At 44.3% G+C, this 22,056-nt stretch overlaps 1 protein-coding gene across 2 annotated transcripts; it reads right to left on the bottom strand.

The window, feature by feature from the left end:
- Positions 1 to 448: 448 nt before the first annotated feature.
- On the bottom strand, positions 449 to 20,626 carry C4H8orf89 (chromosome 4 C8orf89 homolog). 2 transcript variants are annotated; one of them, XM_053244245.1, is made up of 8 exons: positions 20,179 to 20,626; positions 12,049 to 12,100; positions 10,681 to 10,838; positions 7,488 to 7,638; positions 5,955 to 6,053; positions 5,331 to 5,441; positions 2,253 to 2,317; positions 449 to 738 (listed from the first exon to the last, which is right to left on the bottom strand). In XM_053244245.1, exons 1-8 carry the CDS (start codon positions 20,216 to 20,218, stop codon positions 599 to 601), a joined length of 816 nt encoding a protein of 271 aa, XP_053100220.1. In that variant the 5' UTR covers positions 20,219 to 20,626; the 3' UTR covers positions 449 to 598. The 2 variants fall into 2 exon arrangements, with proteins under 2 accessions (XP_053100220.1, XP_053100221.1); XM_053244246.1 differs by lacking the exon at positions 449 to 738 and having other exon boundaries at positions 1,984 to 2,317; positions 7,488 to 7,635; positions 20,179 to 20,617.
- Positions 20,627 to 22,056: the final 1,430 nt, after the last annotated feature.

The following is a 22,056-nucleotide window of genomic DNA, read 5'->3' as shown; positions in this document are numbered from 1 at the left end:
GGTTACCAAATAGTTCTTTTGTCTAATTTAGACACCGGCTGACTTGACATGCAGCATTCCGGTATCAGAACGATCCATGATGGGTCCACTGCAGCCCTGACACTGTTCCGAACAAGCAATTGTGCAAGCAGCACTTCCAGTTATTCCTTCTGTAGTGAATGGGAATAACCAGCAGCACGGTTTGCACTACTTCTTAACAACATCAGGGGCTACCTGTGCATCTGCAGCAAACAAAATGTTCCAGCACCAGAACACTGCATCATGTCAGCCAATGACTGCTATGTAACACTGAAGTACTGGGTTTTTTGCTACATAAACACAGGTGCTCTCTACACCTGTGGAAAATGAGTCATTGTAGAGGTTATGCCAAGTACTGTATACAAATTTTGTGTTGCAGACAGTAATTGCATTCTAAAGCTTTGTAAAGTTTACACGCAGACAACAGCTCTACAAACATATAAAATTTAATTTTGCAGGTTTGGTAATTTTTTTTTTAACATGGTGAGGTTCACTGATCAGCATACTATGTGAAATAGGCAAGAATATATAAACTCATTAAATAATTGCAAGAAAGCCCGCTCCTTGCCTGTGAGGTTGTCTACATCTCCCGTTTCTTGGTCCTCTTAATTTTTCTGCTTCTCTCTTGATGAATGGTTTCACATTCCAGAGCAGCCAGTTCACAAAGCCGCTGGTGGTATTCAGGAGGAGCTCCACTGACTGGATCTGTGAAATTGTAACCTAGGAGAAGAACAAAGGACTCCACTGATAGGACTCCACTGACACTTGTCTAATGAATGTATAGCCTACCTCTCTGGTAGAGCACTTGAGGCAGCTTCACAAGATATACCAGACACAACATAAATAGGTCCAGCTCTTAAAACAATTAAAAAGACACTTTGGGGGGAAAGCCCATGGGTGCTTTACAATGACCAGCTGGGAGAAATAGGACCCAGATGCAATGCTACTGAAGAAAGTGCTTTTTTCATTGTTACTGCCACTGCATATGCATATCCCAGTGCCGCCTGTACCATGTTCAGTCAGTTTTATGCCAAATGTGTTTTGTCTTCCCTCTTGAAAGGTCCTCAGCTCTGTGGACTTATCACAGAGCAGGATCTTCTAAAGGTAAGAGGAAAGCAATATTTTAATCAGTCAGATTGACTGATTGGCATTTATGTGCCATAGTTAGCTCAGATTCCCTATGTTGGACCAGGCTATCCACAGAGCAATCTTCAAGATAAAAGCCCCCCAGAGTTACAGAAAGCAGCAGTATTCACTAAGCTATTAATGTAATGCAAGAGTGCTATTAATGATAGCACTCTTAGTCCACAGTAGGAGTGCCATCTATGCCCTAGACCACCTGGAATAGGCCCAAGAAAACATTAAATCTAGCATGTTAAAGCATAACTGCAACAGCTTCAGGGTTATGACAGTCATGAAATTTTTACTTATGGTAACCTCAACACTGAAATTGAAGTCTTGTAACACAATCCTATTGGTGCCTACAGCACCTGGTCAAGATATGTTCGCCACAGAGTGTAAAGCAGTCGTGTGGTTGCTATAACACTTTTCCGAGTTGTTTAAGAACAACAACAATGAAGACTTCCACAAAGAGTTATGTTCTTTTTGCTGTTAAAGATAAATTCTATGTTGCTATACTGCTAGGAAAGGCATTATTATAAAGTATGGCAAGTTGCTAGCACCTCCGTTTTGTGTTTTTAGGCCACAATTGCTTATGGTATAACAATGCGCCATTTTGCCAGCTTACTTTTGGATGATTGTCCCAAGCAATCATTTGAGTAAGGTATGCAGTTAAAGAAACTGAAGTTTGTGGCAAGGATCAACATGCAGCCCAATCCTATGCATTTTTAATTCAAATGTACGCTTGCACAGGATTGCATCCCAAGACTATCCCCACTCCGACCGCCAGGCACAAGCAGTACTGGTTCCTAGTAATGCTAACAAGAACACATCAAGAATACGTAGTTTATATTATTACAGTCCTTTTTAATATGTTAATTAGCTGAATTAAATCTTTAACATAGTTTACATGCATCATAGTTTACATGCATCTTACCAGTTTGCATGATGACCAAGATTACAGGAAGCATTTTTTTAAAACAATAAAGGAAATAAAGTACTATTTAAAAGGTGGTGTAAAATGGCAAGAAGACGACAATAGTTTAGTTTGCCTTCTAAGTGATGCAGTCTAGCAGGGCAGAAAGTTGGAAGTTGAATTTGACAATTGTATTTACCAGGCTTGAATTTGGATCCCTCTGGAAATGAAATTAGGCTAGAACAGCGGTTGTATTTCTTCAACCTATGTTTGCACAAGAATAATAGAATGTGTTACAGTTATCACAGTCAATGGTGACTTTTAAAGAATCTAACATCTGGAGATGAAAAACCACCTTGATCCATTAGTGACACACATAATGTGAAGACCTATTTCCATCAAAATACTTATGGCATCTGCCACTTAAATTCCTAGTAGTACTTTTAAGTAGGGATGTACAAGAAACGGATTTTATGTTTTGTTTCAAGCTTGAAACGAAATGCAAACGGCAAAAATGTTTCATTGAAACAGTGGTCGACCCCTGTTTTAATGGAACAAACTCGGACTTTCTTGAGTGTTTCAGCCATAGGAATCAGTGGGGAAACTTGAAACACCCAATTGTTCTTCATGGGTAGCTCCTAGGGACACCAACATGGGCTGTGTGGTAGCGCATGATGAATGCTACCTACAACCCAACCCACAAAGGAAATGGGCAAGTGGGCAACTTTTAACCTTTCCTCAAAACCCCCATAGGATCCTAGTGTGTCCAGCACCTCCACATGCAGCAAAGCCCACCTGTGCCTTGCACCCTCCTGAACATCTTGGGGTTTAAAAAAAATAAAAATTAAAGCCCTAACTCAGCGGGGGTGGGGGGGGAGGAGAAACAGCACCTTTAAGGCAGGTATTTATAAAGGGGGTGGAGTTGGGAGTGATCTATTTATGCTGTGTGTGCTACACACAGTGCTATTTATAGCACTGCAGTGCACACACAGAAACTATAAAAATTAAATTCACCCAAATAAAGACACAGGCTTTATTTGGCGAGGGGATGGGTACATTGGGAGGGCGGAGTATAAATATTGAAAATAAATAAATAATAATTGGAGGGGAGCAGGCAACAATGTGTTAAGTGGAAGGGAAAGGGGATTACTATGGCCTCTCCTGATCCACACCTCCTGTCCTAACTAATATTTATTTATTTATTTTTCAAATTTGAAGACTGCCTCAAACTTCCGTCTCTGGTTCCTAATCCCTCCCCCAAACTAGGCCCTAAACTCTAACCTGACCGGGGACAGGGGGCTTACCCTTTAGTGACTTCTTCTGGAGTCTGACTAGGTGCTGCTCTCAAAGGCACTTGGACACTGGGACTCAACAGCTGGGGGTAGGGCAGGTGGGTGCCAGAAAGGCACCCACCCATAAATTTTTTTTTAAAAAAACCAGAGAAACAGAGAGAGCCTGGCAGGCTGGGCACCAGACAGAAGTCACAGAACACACCAGCCTACCCCCCACCCCCCATGAAGCCCAATCCAGGCACACAGCAGCAGCAAAGGTGCAGCTTGAGGCTGCAAAAGAAAATAAACGAACAAACAAAACAATCAGCACAGCACCTCAGTTATTAAAGCCACTGGGGGCTGGATACAAGATGAAGAAAAAAATCCACAGCAGCACCTAGTTAAAGCCACTGGGGCTTCTGGTAGAATTTTAAAAAGGGAGGGAAGCAGTTGGTTTGCACTACAAAAAAAGAAAAAGATAAGCCAGCAGGCATTCATTCATTCATTCTCGCTCTCGCTCCACTGGGCCCACCAGCACCAGTCTGCTCTCCGCTGCTGCAGTCTGAGCCTTCAGGCCTCCAAAATAATGCTCAAAGTGTCAAAATGTTTCAGTCGAAATGGAGTTGTTCTGTTCCGAGTTTGAAACAGACCCTTTATTTTAAAGGTGTTTTGTTTTGAGCTCGAAACAACCTGTTTTGAGTCAAAACGTTTCAACGTCAAAATGTTTTGCACATCCCTACTCTTGAGTATCAAAACTTTTGTACTGATAAAGTTATGAGACAGAAGACTGCCTCTTTAGGCAAAATGAAACAAATATTAAGAACTTTTCCCAAAGTATAGCACGGATTATAACAGAGTTGAGAAATGAGCAAGCTCTGGCAATTCCAGTATTACTGTAGCAATAATAAGCAACACATCACATTATACCAATACAGACAGGTTTATTATATTAATCAAGCTAAAATCGAGTTACTTTGTCCTAACAGGGCTATATATTGTGCTATACAAACAACAATGCTTGTGGGTCTTCTTTGAGCACAGTACTTTAAACAGATTCCAGAAATCTACTTCATTACAATGATTTATGTTTTCAAGAGGGTCTCTCAAGATCTATTTTCTCGAATCTCAGGGTTCCATTTACATTGATTAGAAAGACTACTAAATTCCTAAGAGGCAGGAATCTCTCTGCAGTCTCTTTACTAGATAAAGAGGACATTCACACAATCAAAAACTGTGTTCTACCTGGGTTTGGGAGCTGTGTGCGCTCCCAATTTTCGACTGTGTGGAAGCAAGGTAAGAGGAAAACCTGGGTAGCTTTTCCTCCTACCTTGCTTCCTTCCACATAAATGAAAATTCAGAGCACACACAGCTCCCAAACCTAGGTAGAACAGTTTTTGATTGTGTGAATGACCTCTAAGTCTAGAACGATTGTGTCTAACCCATGTTTATGCACAAACATACATTCATAGAAGAAAGCGGCTTCTTTGCACTAACCATTTGTAGTCAGATCTGCATTGCTCATTTGCTGCTTCATTTTCAGAGGTGGTATACAGCCGCCTCTGAATGGTGCTAATGTTTTAAACAATTCTGTTGGGCTAGTGCAAGCACTCTGATCAATTCTAACTCTTTGGATCCTGGCCATTTCACTTCCTGTAAACACAAGAAGTGAAAATCTATAGCTAGGCCCTAGGCAGGATATAACCTGAGAAATCTTGCTAAAGCCGGCCTAGGTCTGGTCAGTGCCTGGATGGGAGATTTCCTGGGAATCCTATGTTGGCCACCTTGAGTGTCATGGTGGAAGAAGGGTAGAATATAAGTAAAATTAATCGACTGAGTTTTCATGTGATAAAGCCAATTTCTTCAAATCTAGCTTAATTTTTATTTTTTGCAAAATGGTTAGTCAGCCTAGTAATGACAATCCCATATTTCTAGTTCTGTCTTCTTTAATTGCCAGTGTTTCTTTTCATGAAGGTACTGGTGACGAGTGTCTACGCATATTGCCTTACCTCAGAGCACCAAGTTCTCCAGCTCCACCATGGATCCCAGTTGTCTTCAGAGGGCCTGGTTTCCAAGAACACGTCCCTTTCTTGTTTATATCCCCCATGGCTATATCTCCTCTACAAAAAAAACCATATTTATTATGTGAACAGCAATAGACTTTACAGCAAGGCATATCATCATGCTTTCACTTCTTGGTCACACAGTGCTGCAAGGAAGATTCTTATGTATGGCCAGAAGTCACATTATCAGCACCACGTTCAAACTGCCTTGGACTTCTTCACTCCTAATGGAGCTGAGCAGGTGCTCATTTGCGGTTACATAGGCTACTTCACAGTGCAAGCTCACACTGTGTTGGTTTGCTGGGTGTGCACTGCCTTTTTATCTGCCCATCTACTTTGGATTCAGTCCTCACCACCACCCTGAAAAAAAAGATGATCTGTGGGATTTTCGATACCAGTCCCACTTCCGATTAGGTTTTTAAGCCAGGAGAAGCATACATGCACATGTGTGTGCTCATACTGGATCAGGGTCATGAAAAGCCCCATGTGACATGTTTCCACAAAGAGAGCTTTGAATATGAACTCTAAGGAGTAAAGTTCTCCGTGTTGTCACAAGAAATGAAGGCTTACCTGCTTTTGTTGAAATCTTCAATTAAATACTGTGATGATGTAGATGATGGAACCAGGTATAAAGGTGGCAAACAACTGACATCATTCTTCCCATAAGAGCTAAAATAAGTGAAACAGGTCATACAAAGAAAACCTGCATAATATAAGCGCAGGACATAGCATTATCCGTATTTATCCTATACAAATGGAGATCAGGAGAGAGACCTAGAAACATACATAATGATATCCATACAAAATGGCTTTCTGCCTTATAAATCCTAGCTACAGCAAGCCAAAAGACAGAAGAACAATTTCAACATGGGGTGGGGGTCTGACTGGTGTAAGTAATGCTGCTGTGAAAGGCAAGCATCGTCTACAAAGGGGCTACATAGCTCAATAACTGGGCATATGCTTTGCAAGTAGAAAGATTCTAGTTCAATCCTCACAGGACAGGAGAAGTCTCTGCTTTGTACCCTGGGAAGCTGCTGCCAGTTAAAATAGAATGAACTGGACTAGGTAGGCCATATGCAGGCTTCTGGCTACAGGCAGCCTGGCCCCCCTCTGAACGCCCAACTATCATTTTAACAAACAAGAGAGTACAGCTCCTACAGAGATAAGTGTGAAATCAGTCCATCCAAGTGTTGCCCCGCAAGGAGTGGGAAGAGGAGCTGAAAGATGGCTCTGGAGCAGTCCCTGTCCTGAATCAGTAAGCCCTTCGATAGGTTCTATATACCTTTCTCACATTCCTAGTATCCTCAATGTCAGAAACAAGTGAGAACAGTCAGCAGATATTGAGTGAGTTCTATTTCAGGGTGTGCAGTGGGGAACAGACCCCAAGGTTAGATTGAACCATGGGAGAAGGAGAAGGCATAGAGGAGGAAGGTGAGTGCCCATCTCATCATTTATTGTATACATTAGTCCAAAGGTTGTCAAACTTGGGTCCGCAGATGTTGTTGGACTATAACTTTGGCCATTGTTGCAGGGGATGATGGGAGTTGTAGTCCAAACCCCAGTTTGACAACCCCTGCAACAGTCACTTTTTAGCTGAATAAGCTCTCAAAGTGACTTACACACACACACACCCCTCTTTTGTTAATTAGTAGGTGTCAGCATTTTTATTCTTCAGCAGCCTCAAGTGGACTGTTACAAGTCCAGGGATGCCCTCTCAAAGATGGCAGATCTCAGGCAGCCACCTGCACTCTCATCTTACGCAGCCTCTGCAACATACTTGTAAAGGAATGTGTACCTCTGGGCATGTGCAGAATGCCTCTCACTCACCGACGAATAGCTGTTGTAAATCCCCTGTCCTCACCTCCTCCAACATCTGGGATTAGGGCTAGAGGATTAAGGAGGTATAATCTCCAGACAGCACATCTTCTAAGAGTGCCATTCTTCCACATATTTAACTTTCGATGCAGAACACTGTGTGATCCCATCCCCCGCCCCCTTTTAAAGTGACACTCTGAATTCAGCTTCTGCAAAGTATCCTACAAAGGGCACTTTGATAGCAAATAGCCTACTATTCATCCCAGAGCACAAACTACAACAGTATACCTCATTGGAAATGGATTAGCGGCACCTTGTGTCTTTTGTGCAACAGGAGAGGGATTTGATACTGCTGGATATTTCTCGAATCCCTGAGCAAGACTTGGCATTGCAGCGTATTCGTCGGAGTTTCTCAAGCCATATGCAGAGGCATATTCTGCTAAGAAGAAATTATACAAAAGTAGCATAAACGGAAGATTATAAAATACTTATAATCACTTACTTATAAAATACTTATAGTTATATAATATTTATAATCACTAAACACTTATAAAACACTTGCTTACAAGTCCCACTGAAAGGAATGGGCAACTTCTGAGGAAAGTTGTCGAGAACTGACAACTTGGTCTGGCACTTTTTAGGTCACTTAGGCAGAACCAACACATTCACCTGCAGTAAATAATCATCTAAAGTAGCCTTTGCTGGATCACTGGTGCACATGCTTACAATGCCGTTGTCGTCACCACATGGATGTTTGTGCAGCTCTTCATCCTGCCAAATCCACAGCTGAAGTTTACTACGGTACATAGACTCATAACCACGGACATTCTGTTCCTTGTGCTGGACACAGTACCACCGACATATACAGTTTCCACCAGGGACATCATCAGTGGTTGGGCACAGTCCCAAGGGCCCATGCCAACCAGAAACCCGCCCCCCGCCCTTCTTCAGAAGAAGCATCTACTGCTCCCACCATTGCCAACTGAGCTTCATAAGGCCTCAAGGGGAAAGCTTACCAGATGCTGGTGGACAGCAGCAGATGCTCCTCCGCCAGTGGCAGCAGCCTTTTGGATCTTCCACATGCTCCACCCTGATGCAGCATCAGGGCATTGGACATGGGAAGTCTACTGAATGGTGGTCCTGCTGAAGGTTGCCACCCACCATTGCCTGAAAAGTTCCCCAGGGTTAGTGAAGTTTAATGGCCAGCAGCAGTCACTCCTCTTTCAGGGCTGTTGCCTGTGGCTAGAGCAGTTACCCTGATGGAGAAGCATCCATGTGCTACTCAACTAGCTTTCCCAGTCAGGCACCACTGAGGGACATCCATACACATGCCATCAGATGCCCTAGGTGAGCCTTTACCACAGTTACTGGCACAGCTTTTCTGCTAGCTCCCAGGAGTCCCCTCCTTCGTGTTTGAGTCTCCAGGCTTGGAGATCAGGAGTCTCAGCATCGTGAGCTCTCAGTTTATGCACATGAGGACAGGTCACTTAGTGACAGTGGGTCAGTCACTAGTAGATTTGGGTTCTAACAAGCAAAATGTAACAGGGAGGGAGCAGATGCACGCCCTCCCTAATCCTAAGTAGACCCCAGAAGTTAACTAAAAGCAGGTTAACTCTGTCAAGGCCACTCTGCACTCAGGGTGAACCACCTTGTCTTTCCCCTTCTTCCACAAAAAGGATAGCAATGAACTAATGTGCTTATTAGTTCAACAGGAAGAACACAGATAAGGCTGGTGGAGGTAAATCCCCCCACCCCACAAACACACACACACAAAGAAGGTTGTGCAAGCTAGTATATGAACCTAAGAGATGCACCCATCAAAAATACTGATTAGAATACTGGAATTCTCAGTTTATGCAGATCCCCCTTCTCATGTCTATTAATTTATTATTATTTTTATTAATTACATTTCTATACCACCCAGAACTTGCATCTCTGGGTGGTTTACATAAAAATAATTTAAAACATCAAATCACTTAACAATTAAAACATTTAAAACATTAATTTTTAAAAAACATTCTTTGTTTTATACATACGATCTATACATACTATCATTGTTTATTGGTCAAAGACTGAAATAAAGACGGACTGACTACATACTGTCTTCCTGACATAAGCCTTGGCATTTTTTGGCAATTCCCACATTGTTCCACTCAGGAAGAGAGATCAGCAACAATGGGATCCTTGCTGGTCCCTCCCAACACACCGGCCAGTTGGAATTCTCCCCCAGGATATGTTTTGGGGTACAAGGACCCCCAACTACATGAGCCAGGGTGCTCTCTTGTGCCTCTCACTCGGGACTCCTTACAGTGCTCCCCGGGATTCCCTTGCACGCTTCTCTGGGGACTTCAACAAGTGGGACTCCATCGCTTACTCCATCAGCTTTTGGGGTGATTTACTGTTTACCGGCCACCAAGCAAGGCGGTGTTCAGTATTTTGTGCCATTTCCCAGATTGGCTTTCTTGTCTAACCTGATCTGCCCAGTCTTCCTCACTAACCCAGGAAGCTGGGTCCAAGAAGGAAGCACCCTTCTGGAATCACCCCCGATGACTAACCCCTCCAACCTTCCTGCACCTGCCTTGGCTCAACCTGTTCCTGAAGAGCGAAGTTCATCATGGTCCCTGGAGCCTTCTGTCCAGATCAGGTGATATGAACCTTTGCCCCTCCTTGGGTCCAAAATCTATCTCTGTTCCCCTTAGATCCAACCGCTCTCCTTCCCTAAAAGCCTCTTTCTCTTGCCCGCCTGGGAACTTACACAATTAGGACTCTAAACTAAAACACCTCACTGCAGTTAAATGTATTTTTGATAGTAATATTGCTCTAACCACTTATTTCTCTTTTGTATCCCTTCCTACAATAAATAACTTCTTTTTATTTTTGAAACATAAATCTTGTCTCAGTCCACTTCATTTCCTGCGTCCACAACTATGTGCAAATTAAAACTTACATGAAACAGTTCCTTTCTGAGCTAAATTCCCCATGTGAGCCCAAAAGGTAGATTTTGGGATGTTCACCAATCACCCCGGAGCAGTTTCGCTCAGAGCCCCCTTCAGCCAGGCACTGACCCCACTCTCCATCTCCTTAGAAAGTGCCCACTATTCTCCTGCGATGCAATATGTGAATACAAGACCAAGCTGCACCAGGACCAGAAACCTCTGAACAACAGCAATGCCAAATACAGGAAAGAGCCCTGCTTTAGAAGTGGCTACAATTATATTAAAACACAGATAACCAACACTCAATTGTCTAACCTTGACCACCTTTAAATATCAAGGGCAAAATACACAGTACACCCATTTATAGTATATTTATGTTCCTTTTGTAGCCAATGGTTAAACTTATATTGATCATGTTGAATTCTGATGGCAGTTCCAATACAAGAGAAGGAGCAAGAAAACAAAGACTAATAGGTAGTTCGACTTATTTTAATAAAAATGCATCCTATAAGAAGTCTATACAGTGATATATTTAAAATCATTACCCTGTGCAATCTTTTTTGTCTTTACCACAGCATTTTTCCAACTGCTCTCAAGGAGGTGACTCCCAAATGATTTTCCTGAGACCATGTCCAAATATTTGCGATCAGATGTTAGGGTTGGCAACTTTTGTTCTTTTGGTGACTGAGAAGTGATTTGTCTGCTGTTTCAGACAGACACAAAAAACAATCAGACATAAGATGTGCTGGAAGCAACTGTTGTGGACTCTTTTATGTCGTTGGCTAATGCATTTCTTTACTTTGCTCCTATATGACCTGCTATTGGTTTTGTTCTTATTTGTTTTTGATGCTTCCCTCTATTCCTGATTGGCTAGATACATGCTGAGGCTCAGTACACTCCACCCCTCAAACTGACTGAGCCTTCGGAAAATTAGATACTCCAACTGAAATTAATAGGACAAGTAAACTTGTCCCATTAAATTTCAGTAAGATTGCTTATGAGTAAGTTAGTGTGGATGTGAGCAGTGACTCTTATAGTTTGTCTCTCTAACTGTATTTTGTATATGTGTACACACACACTCTCTCTTAAATGTTGCAGTTATGAAACAGGCTACTCCAATCACTGGCTTGCATACATCCAGAAGTTACTGGCTTACATCCATAAGCAGTCGTTGAAATTAATGGGACAAGTTTACTTGTCCCATTAATTTCAATAGAAGTACTCATTAATAACTTAGTCTGAATGTAAACTAGCCAGTGACTGGAGTAGTCTCATAACTGCAACATTTAAATCAAAATCTCTCTCTCTCTCTCTCTCTCTCTCTCTCTCTCTCTCTCTCTCTCTCTCTCTCTCTCTCTCACACACACACACACACACACACACACACACTTACTTTCTATGAAGTATCCAAGCTGAAGGTTTGTGACACATGCGGAAACACTTTTGAAAGACCAATAATCCCTGATTTAGGAGATTACATTACCATTCCTACCGCTCTATGCAGTGCTTCAGTAGTGAAGAGTTGAGGTTGTTAATCTCCACTGATGGGAGTGCCAAGTTATTGGGGAGATGCTAGGTTAGGATGGATTGACACCAGTGTGGTAGAGCTATAGGCCAGTTCACAAATATCAGGAAGCCATGACTTTTCACTACAACCACTTTCAGATCCTGGTTTGTTACCCAGCCGCAGCTTTAATAAGTCACAGTTCAGAGTTCGTTCGTAATATGCATTTATGGTTAATTTCATTCTCCTTGTCATATGCACCTTGGTTTCCCATTGTTCAGTGGCTAAGTTCAGACATAACTATCAATCTCTTTTGAAACCAAGATGGTCCTGGTTTGCTTTATTTTTTAATACACTTTAAAAGTACTTTATATTAATTCTATGCTACAGTTCATGATAAGATACTTACCATTCTGGAAGGCATGAGATCTCTGGGAACTTGCCATCATGTGCCTGTAATTCTGAAACAGACAAAGTTGTGGTTGTTCAGAGCCAGAGTCAGGTTGTTCCGTTTTCATAATAATGTTAAACCAACAAATATATCTGCATTTAAAACACTTAAGCATTTTAGACCAGTTAAGGTGCTATTTTTTGTTTAGTTGGTACAAAAATGTAGCAAAGCATATCCTATATGAACTATTTGATATTCCGCCCCCACCCCCCGAAAGTAACCCTGATGTCCAGGCCAAATTTTGATTGAAGGGGTTAGGAACAGGAATCTTACAATTATAAAATATACAATGATCTTCCTGATCTGAGCTATTGTGGGTTTTTTAATGTTGCATATCACCACACTGGTTGTCTAGCTTTTTCACACCATGCTGCTATGGTCAGATTTCAGTTTAGAATTCTGGAGGCCCTAGTCAATAGTGCCCTTTAATTACACATCCCATCTACATACTGGGTGGGTACAGTATGAATCAGACTAAAATTGTGCATCAGTTCAGCAGCAGCTACAGTTTTGCATTTGGCAAGGCGGCTAAAGAAAGTATAAGTTCAAAAACAGAGAAAAAAATCTTCCTTTAGCACAATCTCACAAGTGTTACTAACCTTTCTGCTTATATGAATTTTAAAAACACATTTGTGTTTTGTGGGGGTTGGGGGACTAATCTAAGATTTTAGAACACACAGATTAAAATCCTTTTTTGTTGTTGTTTTGTTGCTTTGGGATTTGTTTTCTCTCTTTATATTTTATAATCCCAGAACAGCTGAGTTTTTATTTTTTACCTTGAGGAGCATAAAGGACCATACAGGGGGGCAGGGAGGGAGAATTAGGCTCCCTGTTACAGAACAGCCTTTAGTTGCTGGTTTGCATTCACAGATATCAGGCCAAATAAAGGTAAAGTGTGCTGCTGAGTCGGTTTCGACTCCTGGAGACCACAGAGCCCTGTGGTTGTCTTTGGTAAAATACAGGAGGAGTTTACCATTGCCTCCTCCCACAGAATATGAGATGATGCCTTTCAGCATCTTCCTATATCACTGCTGCCCAATATAGAACATACAAGTGGGGATTCGAACCAGCAACCTCTGGCTTGATAATCAAGTCATTTCCCCTCTGCACCATTAGGTGGCTAACAAGATAAACACCTTAAAAAAAAACAAACCCACCAAAGTGGCATTTACTTACCCAACAACGTGTGCAAGACTTTATATATCCCTTCTCCTATTCCCACCACTTAATTTGAGCCAGGTTCTAGAACTCAGGCCAGAACATATTTTTATTTCCAAGGCTTAGTCCAAGAACATGTGAAATGGCTTCTGAACACACTTAGGTTCCTATCATATTCAATCAGTAACCATACACAGTCTCATAACCATCAGACTAATCCATACAAAAGCAGATTTCAGACTAGTTTTCTTTGAAGACAGCTATAGCTTCTGCTGCAATAAATGCAAACAGATATGAGTTCAGGCTTTTCATCAGGCTTTCCCCTTGTACTGCCTTAGGGCAAGAAAATGCCTCAAGACATTAGGAAGAAAGAATCTAAGAGATTCTTCCAAATAACAAGTTTTAGGACATAGACAGTTACAGTTGTAGTTAAACTGGCCTTTCAGAGAAGGAGTACTGGCTTGATACGGATTGTCCTAGTGTTCAATCAGCACTAAACTAAGCACATCAATCCTTTTTAGAATTTGGAAAATGTGCTGCTAATTAGAGTCTGAGTCACCTGGGGCAATTTCTAACCATGACAATTCTGTACAATTGCATGTCTGCTCCTAATTAGTTGAAAGTTGTCCATTCTGCTGGCCTGCTCCTCCACATTGGTTGAGAGGTTTTTTGGTCATCGTCACCCCAGGAGTTCCTTTGATCCTCTCATTATTGATGTCCTGCCATCACCCTTGCTAACTTGGCAAAGAAGCACCTTTTAACGTGGTGATTCTCTTTATTTAGCAGGGGGAGAGTAACTGGCCCTATCCACTCCCAGCACAGTACCTCCAGTGACTGTTGCTGGTGTCTATCTTATAGCAATAGCAGCACTTACATTTATATAACTTCAAGGACTTTGCACAGGCAAGTTGCAATATGTCAGGAGCTTGCATTCCAGACTAGTGATCCACTAGCATAAGACTGTAGCACAAGGATGTTGCACAAGAAAGGAACATCTGCCTGAGACTAGTCCATGTGCCCTATTGCAAAACAACCATTGTGCACTCATTGCACAACACTATATGTCTCTCAGAGAAGATCTCCCACTAGCAACTGCACAACATCATAGAGCACTACAACTTGGCAAACTTCTTGTGCAAGCACAACTTTGTTCATCACATAAGTACACTGTCAGGACATCAGCCAATGTTATTGTTAGTTTGTGTTAACCTACTTTTTTTAACCTACTGGCTTATGAGATGACCCAGCATTCCATCAGTGGGTGTGCTCCCCCATTCCAATCAACTTGGCAGTGCCTAGACCAGTATAAACCAAATGGGTACAGTTGTAGGAACACACAGGGACACCTCAGCAATGTATTTGCGTTGATGTCATACAAGAGGGCAGACACGTAAATGTTTGAGCTGCAGATGGGCTAACTTCTGAACTGCCTAACTGATTTTAACCTAATTTGCTACAGCTGTAGGGACACATAAAGACAGCTCAAGGGCATAGTTTATAATGAAGTCATCCACCCTGATTCAAGATGGGGGACACATGAACGTTTGAGGCACAAGTGGGCTAACCTGTGAACTGTCTAAGAGATTTGTCCAAATTTAGTTCAATTGTAGGGATAGTGAAAGGAAAGTAGGCAGATTAGAACTTGTTCTGATCTGTGCGCCTCAAACATTTATGTGTCCGCCCTCCTGAAATCGGGGTGGATGACATCACAAATACACCACTAAGGTGTCCCTACAACTGTACAAGTAGAACATATTCCAATTCTATTGGGTAAGACACCTTGAAGGCTCCATTTGAAGTGGAAAGCAGTTAAGCAGATTCACACTGCAGCATTAGCTGGTACATGTACCAGAATGCTTCATGCAGCCTGGTTCATGTAGAACAGCCACTGTAGAGAGCAATTTAAAGAGGTTCCTGCATGGCAGATATCATGTAAACCAGTACTGAGACACAGGTGAGGGGGGAAATGGCCAAAGTAGCCTTAATATGAGTATCTGAAATTCTAGAAAAGCAGCTCTGTTTGTCAGTAGACAAAGATGACAAGTGTTGCGGCACCTCATGGACAAGCCACACTGTGGCATAAGCTGCAAGTTGTAGGCAACAACATTTCATGCATCTAAAGGAATAGGTCAATTGTGCTTTCCAAGGGCCTTGAGAACTATGAGAAGGAGAAGATGAAATAGTGCTGTCCAATGCTTGCTCAAGTGCTAGTGGAGGAACATAACAGCCCTACTGGATCAGGCCCATGGCCAATCTAGTCCTGCATCCTGTTTCATACAGTGGCCCACCTGATGCCACTGGGAGCCTACAGGCAGGAGCTGAGGGCATGCCCTCTCTCCTGCTGTAACTCCTCAGCAACTAGTATTCAGAGGCATCCTGCCTCTGAGGCGAGAGGTGGCCTCTAGCCCTCCAACTAGTAGCTGTTGATAGACCTCTTCTCCATGAAGTTATCCAAACCCCTCTTAAAGCCATCTAGGTTGTTGGCTGTCACCACATCTTGTGACAGAAAATTCCACAAGTTGATTATGTGTTGTGTGAAAAAGTACTTCCATTTGTTGGTTCTAAATTTCTTGGCAATCAATTGCATGTTTGTAGTGTTATTTGCGAGGAGAAGCCATCTACATGGTAACTGGAAGGGCAGACAAATAGGGCACTCCACTAACAACATAGGTATTCAAGTCAATAACTCTACTGTATAGAATGGAACTTGCACTCTTTGTTGACCATTGGAGGCTAAATATTTGTTTTGGTCTTAACCGTAGCATACATTGGCTATTTCCTTAATTATACATCCAGTGAGAATAAATTAGCACAGCATGAAGTTCATAAAACTGTCACTTTAATTTTACATTATCACAATCACTTGTCTATATTTAACACACAGTTGTTCAAACCGGTTTCTATGAAATCTTAACAGGCATCTAGATATCGTTACACAGAAACACCAGGAGCCTCTCACTTCCTTTCCCAAAATAATATTCAGCACTAAATAATATTTTCCACTAAATGCTCTCTTGTATTATAAAGTCAATTTCTTTCTCTAGGATGGTTGCCATGGCCAGATCTTCTGACACACTGCAAACCTATCAGTGCTGTCTCCCTCCTTCCCTCTGAACTCTCTCTCTCTCATCCAAATGACGGCTGACATCCACACTAAGTTACTCATGAATAGTCCCATTGAAATTAATGGGACAAGCTATTCATGATTAACTTCTCATTAATTTATTAGGTCTACTCAGGAGACTGTTCATATGGCTGGCCTGCTAATGACATGGGGCAAAGCAGCTGCCTCAGATGACAGTGGATTGGCTGAGACATAATTAGCCTCTGGTCACCCGCCTCACCCACTGCCTTACTAGCAGGAGGACAGGCACCCTACTTGCTGATGGAGGTGATGCTGCCGCTGCTCACCATCCCCTCCCAGCTGTTGAATAAGCAAGGGCAAGTCATGAAGCACAAGACAGTGTGCTCCATGTCTTCACATACTTCCTTTCCATTTGCATCCTGCCCCCTACTTTTTTGAGTGGCAGGGATGGGACAGGAGGAGAAGGAAGACTATTAGTAGTGGTGGCGGCCACCACTTCCTCTTTCTTGGGGATCTGTATTGGGACCAGAGCTTTTCAATTTGTTCATAAATTATCTAGAAATGGGGATAAACAGCGGGGTAGCCAAATTTGCAGATAAACTATTCAAGGTGGTAAAATTCAAAATGGTTTGTGAGGACCACCTAAAGAATCTCTCCAAACTGGGTGAAAAAGCAGCATAATAGCAAATGCAATTCAGTGAAAAAGAGTATAAAGTAGGGGTGTGCATGAAGCGGTTCGGCGGTCTATTCAAAGACCGCCGAACCAGTTTGAAAGACTGGCGTTCAAGCTTGTGTAGAGGTGGAGAGGGGGTTGATTTAAGATGCGGGGAGGATGTCCTTACCTCCCCCACCACGTTTCCCCCACTGGCGCTGCTGTCAAAAATTGCAGGCGCGGGGCGGCTGTATACCCTCTTGCCTCCCCGGTCAGTGTAATACCAGAAGTGGACAGTACCCGTGCGCACGTCACACACACTGGCCACTTCTGGTATTATGCTGACCGGGGCGGCAAGAGGGTATACAGCCACCCCAAAGCAGCAATTTTGACAGCAGTGCCGGTAGGGAAATGCAGCGCCGGTAGGGAAAATGCAACGGGGGAGGCAAGGACACCCTCCCTGCACCTTAAAGCAACCCCCCCCACACACAAACACTGTCCCAGGAGAGCACGAGACCAGTTCCATGCACACCCCTAGTGTAAAGTGATGTACACTGGGGCAAAAATTATATAAATCCTAATTTCACATATACACTGATGGGATTTGAGCTGTTGGTGACTAACCAAGAAAGGGATCTTGGGGTTGTGATGAACAGCTCAATGAAAATGTCAACTCAGCATGTGGCAGATGTAAAAAATGGTAAATTCAGTGCGGCAATCAGAAGGAGGGGGGCTGATAGATTAAACTGCTAACATTATATTGTCGTTATACACATCTATTGTATGGCCACATTTGGAATACTGTATACAGGATGTGGTGATGGCTACCCACTTGGATGGATCTAAAAGAGGGTTAGACAAATCCCTGAGAGCACAAGTCTGCTAATGGCTACTAGTCTTTTGGCTATGTGCTACCTGCAGGTTAAGAGGCAGCATGATTTGAATACCAGTTGCAGGGGAGCAATGTTGGCAGGAGAGGAAGCATGCCTTAATTTCCTGCTTGTTAGTTTCTGAAAGGCATCTGGTGGGTCACTCTGGAAAACAGGTGCTGGAGTAGATGGGCCTTGGGCCTGATCCAGCAAGACTCTTCTTGTGATCCAAGCAGGGGAAGAGGAAGATCAGGGGAATGGCTTGTGGTGTGTTTTACATACACCAAATAAGGGGTGGGGGAGCTGGCCTCCCTCTAAGGTAAAGGCAGACAAGGCGACAGGGAGAGACTGTTTGCTCAGCTGGTTGACAGGCCTGTTGTCTATTCACTTCCTCCTCAAGTCACCTAGTACAGAGAAAGAAGGGCTGCGGAGGGAGAAGGCACTTGTATGTGGGAGGAGGACCTGCACAGGACAAGGTGAAAAGAGTTTGTCCTGCTTCCTTAAGCACTACCACATTCATTGCACCCTGCCAGATTAGCTCTAACCTGGGGAATGCAAGAGAGAAACCACATAGTGAGAAACCACATAGTGGTATTTAAGAGAGGGTCTTCTTCGCTACGAACCCCACCACCCATTGAGGTTGTCTGAGGAGGTGTGTCTCCAGTTACCGCCAACTTGTTTGGTGGTCACACAGAGACGGGCCTTCTCGGCTGCTGCTCCGAGATTGTGGAATGCGCTCCCTGCTGAGATACAATCCTCTCCATCTCTGGCTATTTTTAAAAAACATTTGAAAACCTTTTTTTTTTTTAACCCAAGCCTTCTCAGTTTTTAAAAATACTGTTTGTTAATTTTATGGTTTTTAAATGTTTGTATTAACTTTTATATGTGTTTTAATTGTTGTTAGCCGCCCAGAGATGTAAGTTTGGGCAGGGTATAAATTTAATAAATAAATAATTAATAAATAAAATAGTGGACGAACAGTGGAGTACATCTTAGATGGCTCAGGGCAGGATTGGAATATGGCATGGGCTTGTGGTTCAAGCTGCATCACTTCCTTTTCTGGAAAGGAAAGAGGTGTCCCAAAAATTCCCTCCTGTGCCCGAGAGCCAGTGCTGAAGGATGGACTCCAGATATTAGAGCCAGGGATTTAACTGCCTTCTCTCTGCCAGGTGGCTTATCTCTGTTGTTCAAAGGATTCTGCGGAGTGCTCACTGGCAGTGGAAGCAGAGAACCCAGACATCTGTGTTCCAACCCTCAAAGTGATGTACTACCAAGTCCAATTGTCATAGACGTTTCTCATCCACAACCATCTTTGCCTCAGGGGCAAAGATAGCACCAGACAACACCGCTAAGACAAGGTGCAGTCTCTAAGGCTTGTCTCTAAGGCTACCCTAGCATGCTGCAGAATGGCTTATCATAGTTCTCTCCTGCCCTCTAATGCCATAATATGTCTGGCAACATTACCTATATCTTGGGTGACTGCCCACATTATGACTTTAACACTACACACAGATCACAAAAGGATATCAAAACCAAAAACTTCCACTATTGCTACCCTACTTCACGAACATCAGCAGCCCAATCAAATTAATTATTCCCAATTCCATCTCTTGCAGATTTCCCTGTCACCAATGATGAGCCCCAGTTGCCAGATACACTGACTCATACTTCTCTTCCTTGCATTAGTCACCACTACCACATCATAGGAGCCTAGGAAGCTGCCATATAGAATATGGCAGCTTCCTAGGTTCCTATGATGTGGTAGTGCTGACTAATAGACCATTGGTCTATCTAGCTCAGTATTGTCTTCACAGACTGGCAGCGGCTTCTCCAAGTTGCAGGCAGGCAGGCAGGCATCTCTCTTAGCCCTATCTTGGACTTACAGTCACACAGTGGCAGACTACGACCTGAAAGCACACCATCCCAGAAGTGCAGCCTGTTACTACCTTGAATATAACAGATTTTTTAAAGAGGAGTATTTTATGGGGGCAATTGCTTCCCTAGCAAAACGCCTCTTCTCTTTAACTCCAAATGTTCTGCCACCGGCAGGGCATCGTGGGGTTTAGAATGCATGCGAACTAGAGAGCTTTGCACAACATTGTCCTGAGCATTTTAGTCGCACGCATGTTGTCATTGTCACAACATCCCTGTAAGGCAGGCCAGTACTCTCCTCATATTGCAGACAGAAGGTCGAGGCTGAGAAAGAGGGCGAGAGAAGCACCCAACCCCCTTCTCCAACGACGCCCCTGGCTTTTGGGGAAGTGAAGCGGAGGAGCACCGCCACTGCCCCGTCCCACGGCCCTTCCTTCGGTATACCCACGTACCCCTTTGCTCCAAGCGGACGCGCTGCTGATTTCTGCTCATAGCGGCCGCTCCACCGCCGCCCTCACTCGGGGAAAGGCAAAGGAAGGTCAGCAGCAGTGCCCCACCAGCCGGACCCCTCGCTTCGGTAGGGCTGGCGGAGGTGCAAGCAGAGGCAGCAGCAGCACCTCGGGGCGCTCATGGCCCGCCGTGGCAGCCGGCGCCCAGGCCCAGGAGGGCAGCAGCGACGGCGCCTCATCCCCGCCCAGACAGTCACTCGGCGGCTGCAGTGCCGGCCCCGCGCAGGCGGGCAACCAGGGCTGCAGGTTGCTAGGCAACGAAGGGAGCCGCAATAAAGGGGCGAGGCGGTCCGGGCTGCAGCCCAAGCGAGAGAGATTTCTTAGTAGGCAGGGAGACGTCTGAAGGCTGAGCGCGCGCGTGTCTTTCCCCCCACTTGGCTGAAGTGCCCTGTGGGAAGCAACCTCGTCTCCACCCCTGGGCGTGGCTAGTTAGCTCTGCTGGCCGCCGCCTCCTCCTCCTCCCTCCCCTACTGGCAGGGCTTTAAACTTATTTCTGCAAGGTAGAAATTCAGCTGCTGAAGTCCCGCCCCGGCCAGGCAGACATTCTACGGGCGCACTCCCGCTGCGCTGTGTTGGGCAACGCTGCCCTCCCCTTGCTAAATGTATGCCTGCTTGGTCAAAAGCGGGGGAGACAGCTAACCAGCCAGTGATATAGTCGCAAACTCAGAAGTGCAGGTGCTCTCCTTGACAGCCCCCGTGGCTATGCCCAGCCCAACAGCCAGAGAAGCAGAGAAGAACCGGTGCTCCGACCCTGCACGTCCCTCCTCCACTGCACCCCTGCAGCCAACGATGTTACTACCAGTACTATTATTATGGGGCTGTACTAGCTTAGTGGTGGAGCATCTGCTTGGAGTGGAGAAGGTCCCGGGTTCAGACCCTGGCAGGGCTGGGGAAGCCTCAAACCTTGGAGAGCTGTTGCCAGTCAGTATAGAAGATACTGAGCTAGAGACAGACCAATGGTCTGACTCAGGATAAGGCAGCTTCCAACGTTTCTATTTATTACTGCTATGGATATTTAGTTTGTTATTGCAAACACTGAAAAGGGATCTGGTGGGCATTAAAGTACTTACAGACCCCCAAAAATCCTTGAGGACAAAATTGTTAAGCATATAGAAGAAAAGGCCTTGTTGAAAGAGAACCAGCATGGCTTCTGCAAGGGAAAGTCCTGACTCAATAACCTTTTGGAGTTCTTTGAGAGTGTCAACAGGCATGTGGATAAAGGTGATCCAGATGACACAGTGTACTTGGACTTCCATTTTTTTTTTTTTTAAAGTTCCCCACCAAAGGCTCTTGAGTAAACTTAGCAGTCATGGAATAAGGGGATAGGTTCATGTGTGGATCGGTAACTGGTTGAAGGACAGGAAAGGGAGAGTAGGAATAAATGGACAGTTTTCACAATGGAGGCAGGTGGGAAGTAGGGATGTGCATGGTCCGGACCGGCACCGAGGGGGGGTGTCTACCTTTAAGGGTGGGGGGGGTAGAACTTACCCCTCCCGTCACTCTTCCCCCTCCGGCGCTGTAGTTTCAAGCAAAGTTTTTGGGGCGGCAGCGTTCCTCGCTGCCGCCCCTGCCCCCGTCATTACCCGGAAGTCTCCGTAATAGCAGCACGCATGCACGCGTGGCGGCGCGCATGCGCCTGTTGCTGCCGTGCGCGTGCACCACCTATGTCACATGCGTGTGATGTAGGCGGCGCGCGTGCACGGTGGCAACAGGCACGCGCGCTGCCACGCGCGCATGCGTGCTATTACGGAGACTTCCGGGTAATGACTGGGGCAGGGGCGGCAGCGAGGAACGCTGCCGCCCCAAAAACTTTGCTTGAAA

Source organism: Hemicordylus capensis, chromosome 4, assembly GCF_027244095.1.
Source record: "Hemicordylus capensis ecotype Gifberg chromosome 4, rHemCap1.1.pri, whole genome shotgun sequence".
Classification (NCBI taxonomy): domain Eukaryota; kingdom Metazoa; phylum Chordata; class Lepidosauria; order Squamata; family Cordylidae; genus Hemicordylus; species Hemicordylus capensis.
This window is presented reverse-complemented; position numbering and strand designations above follow the sequence as displayed.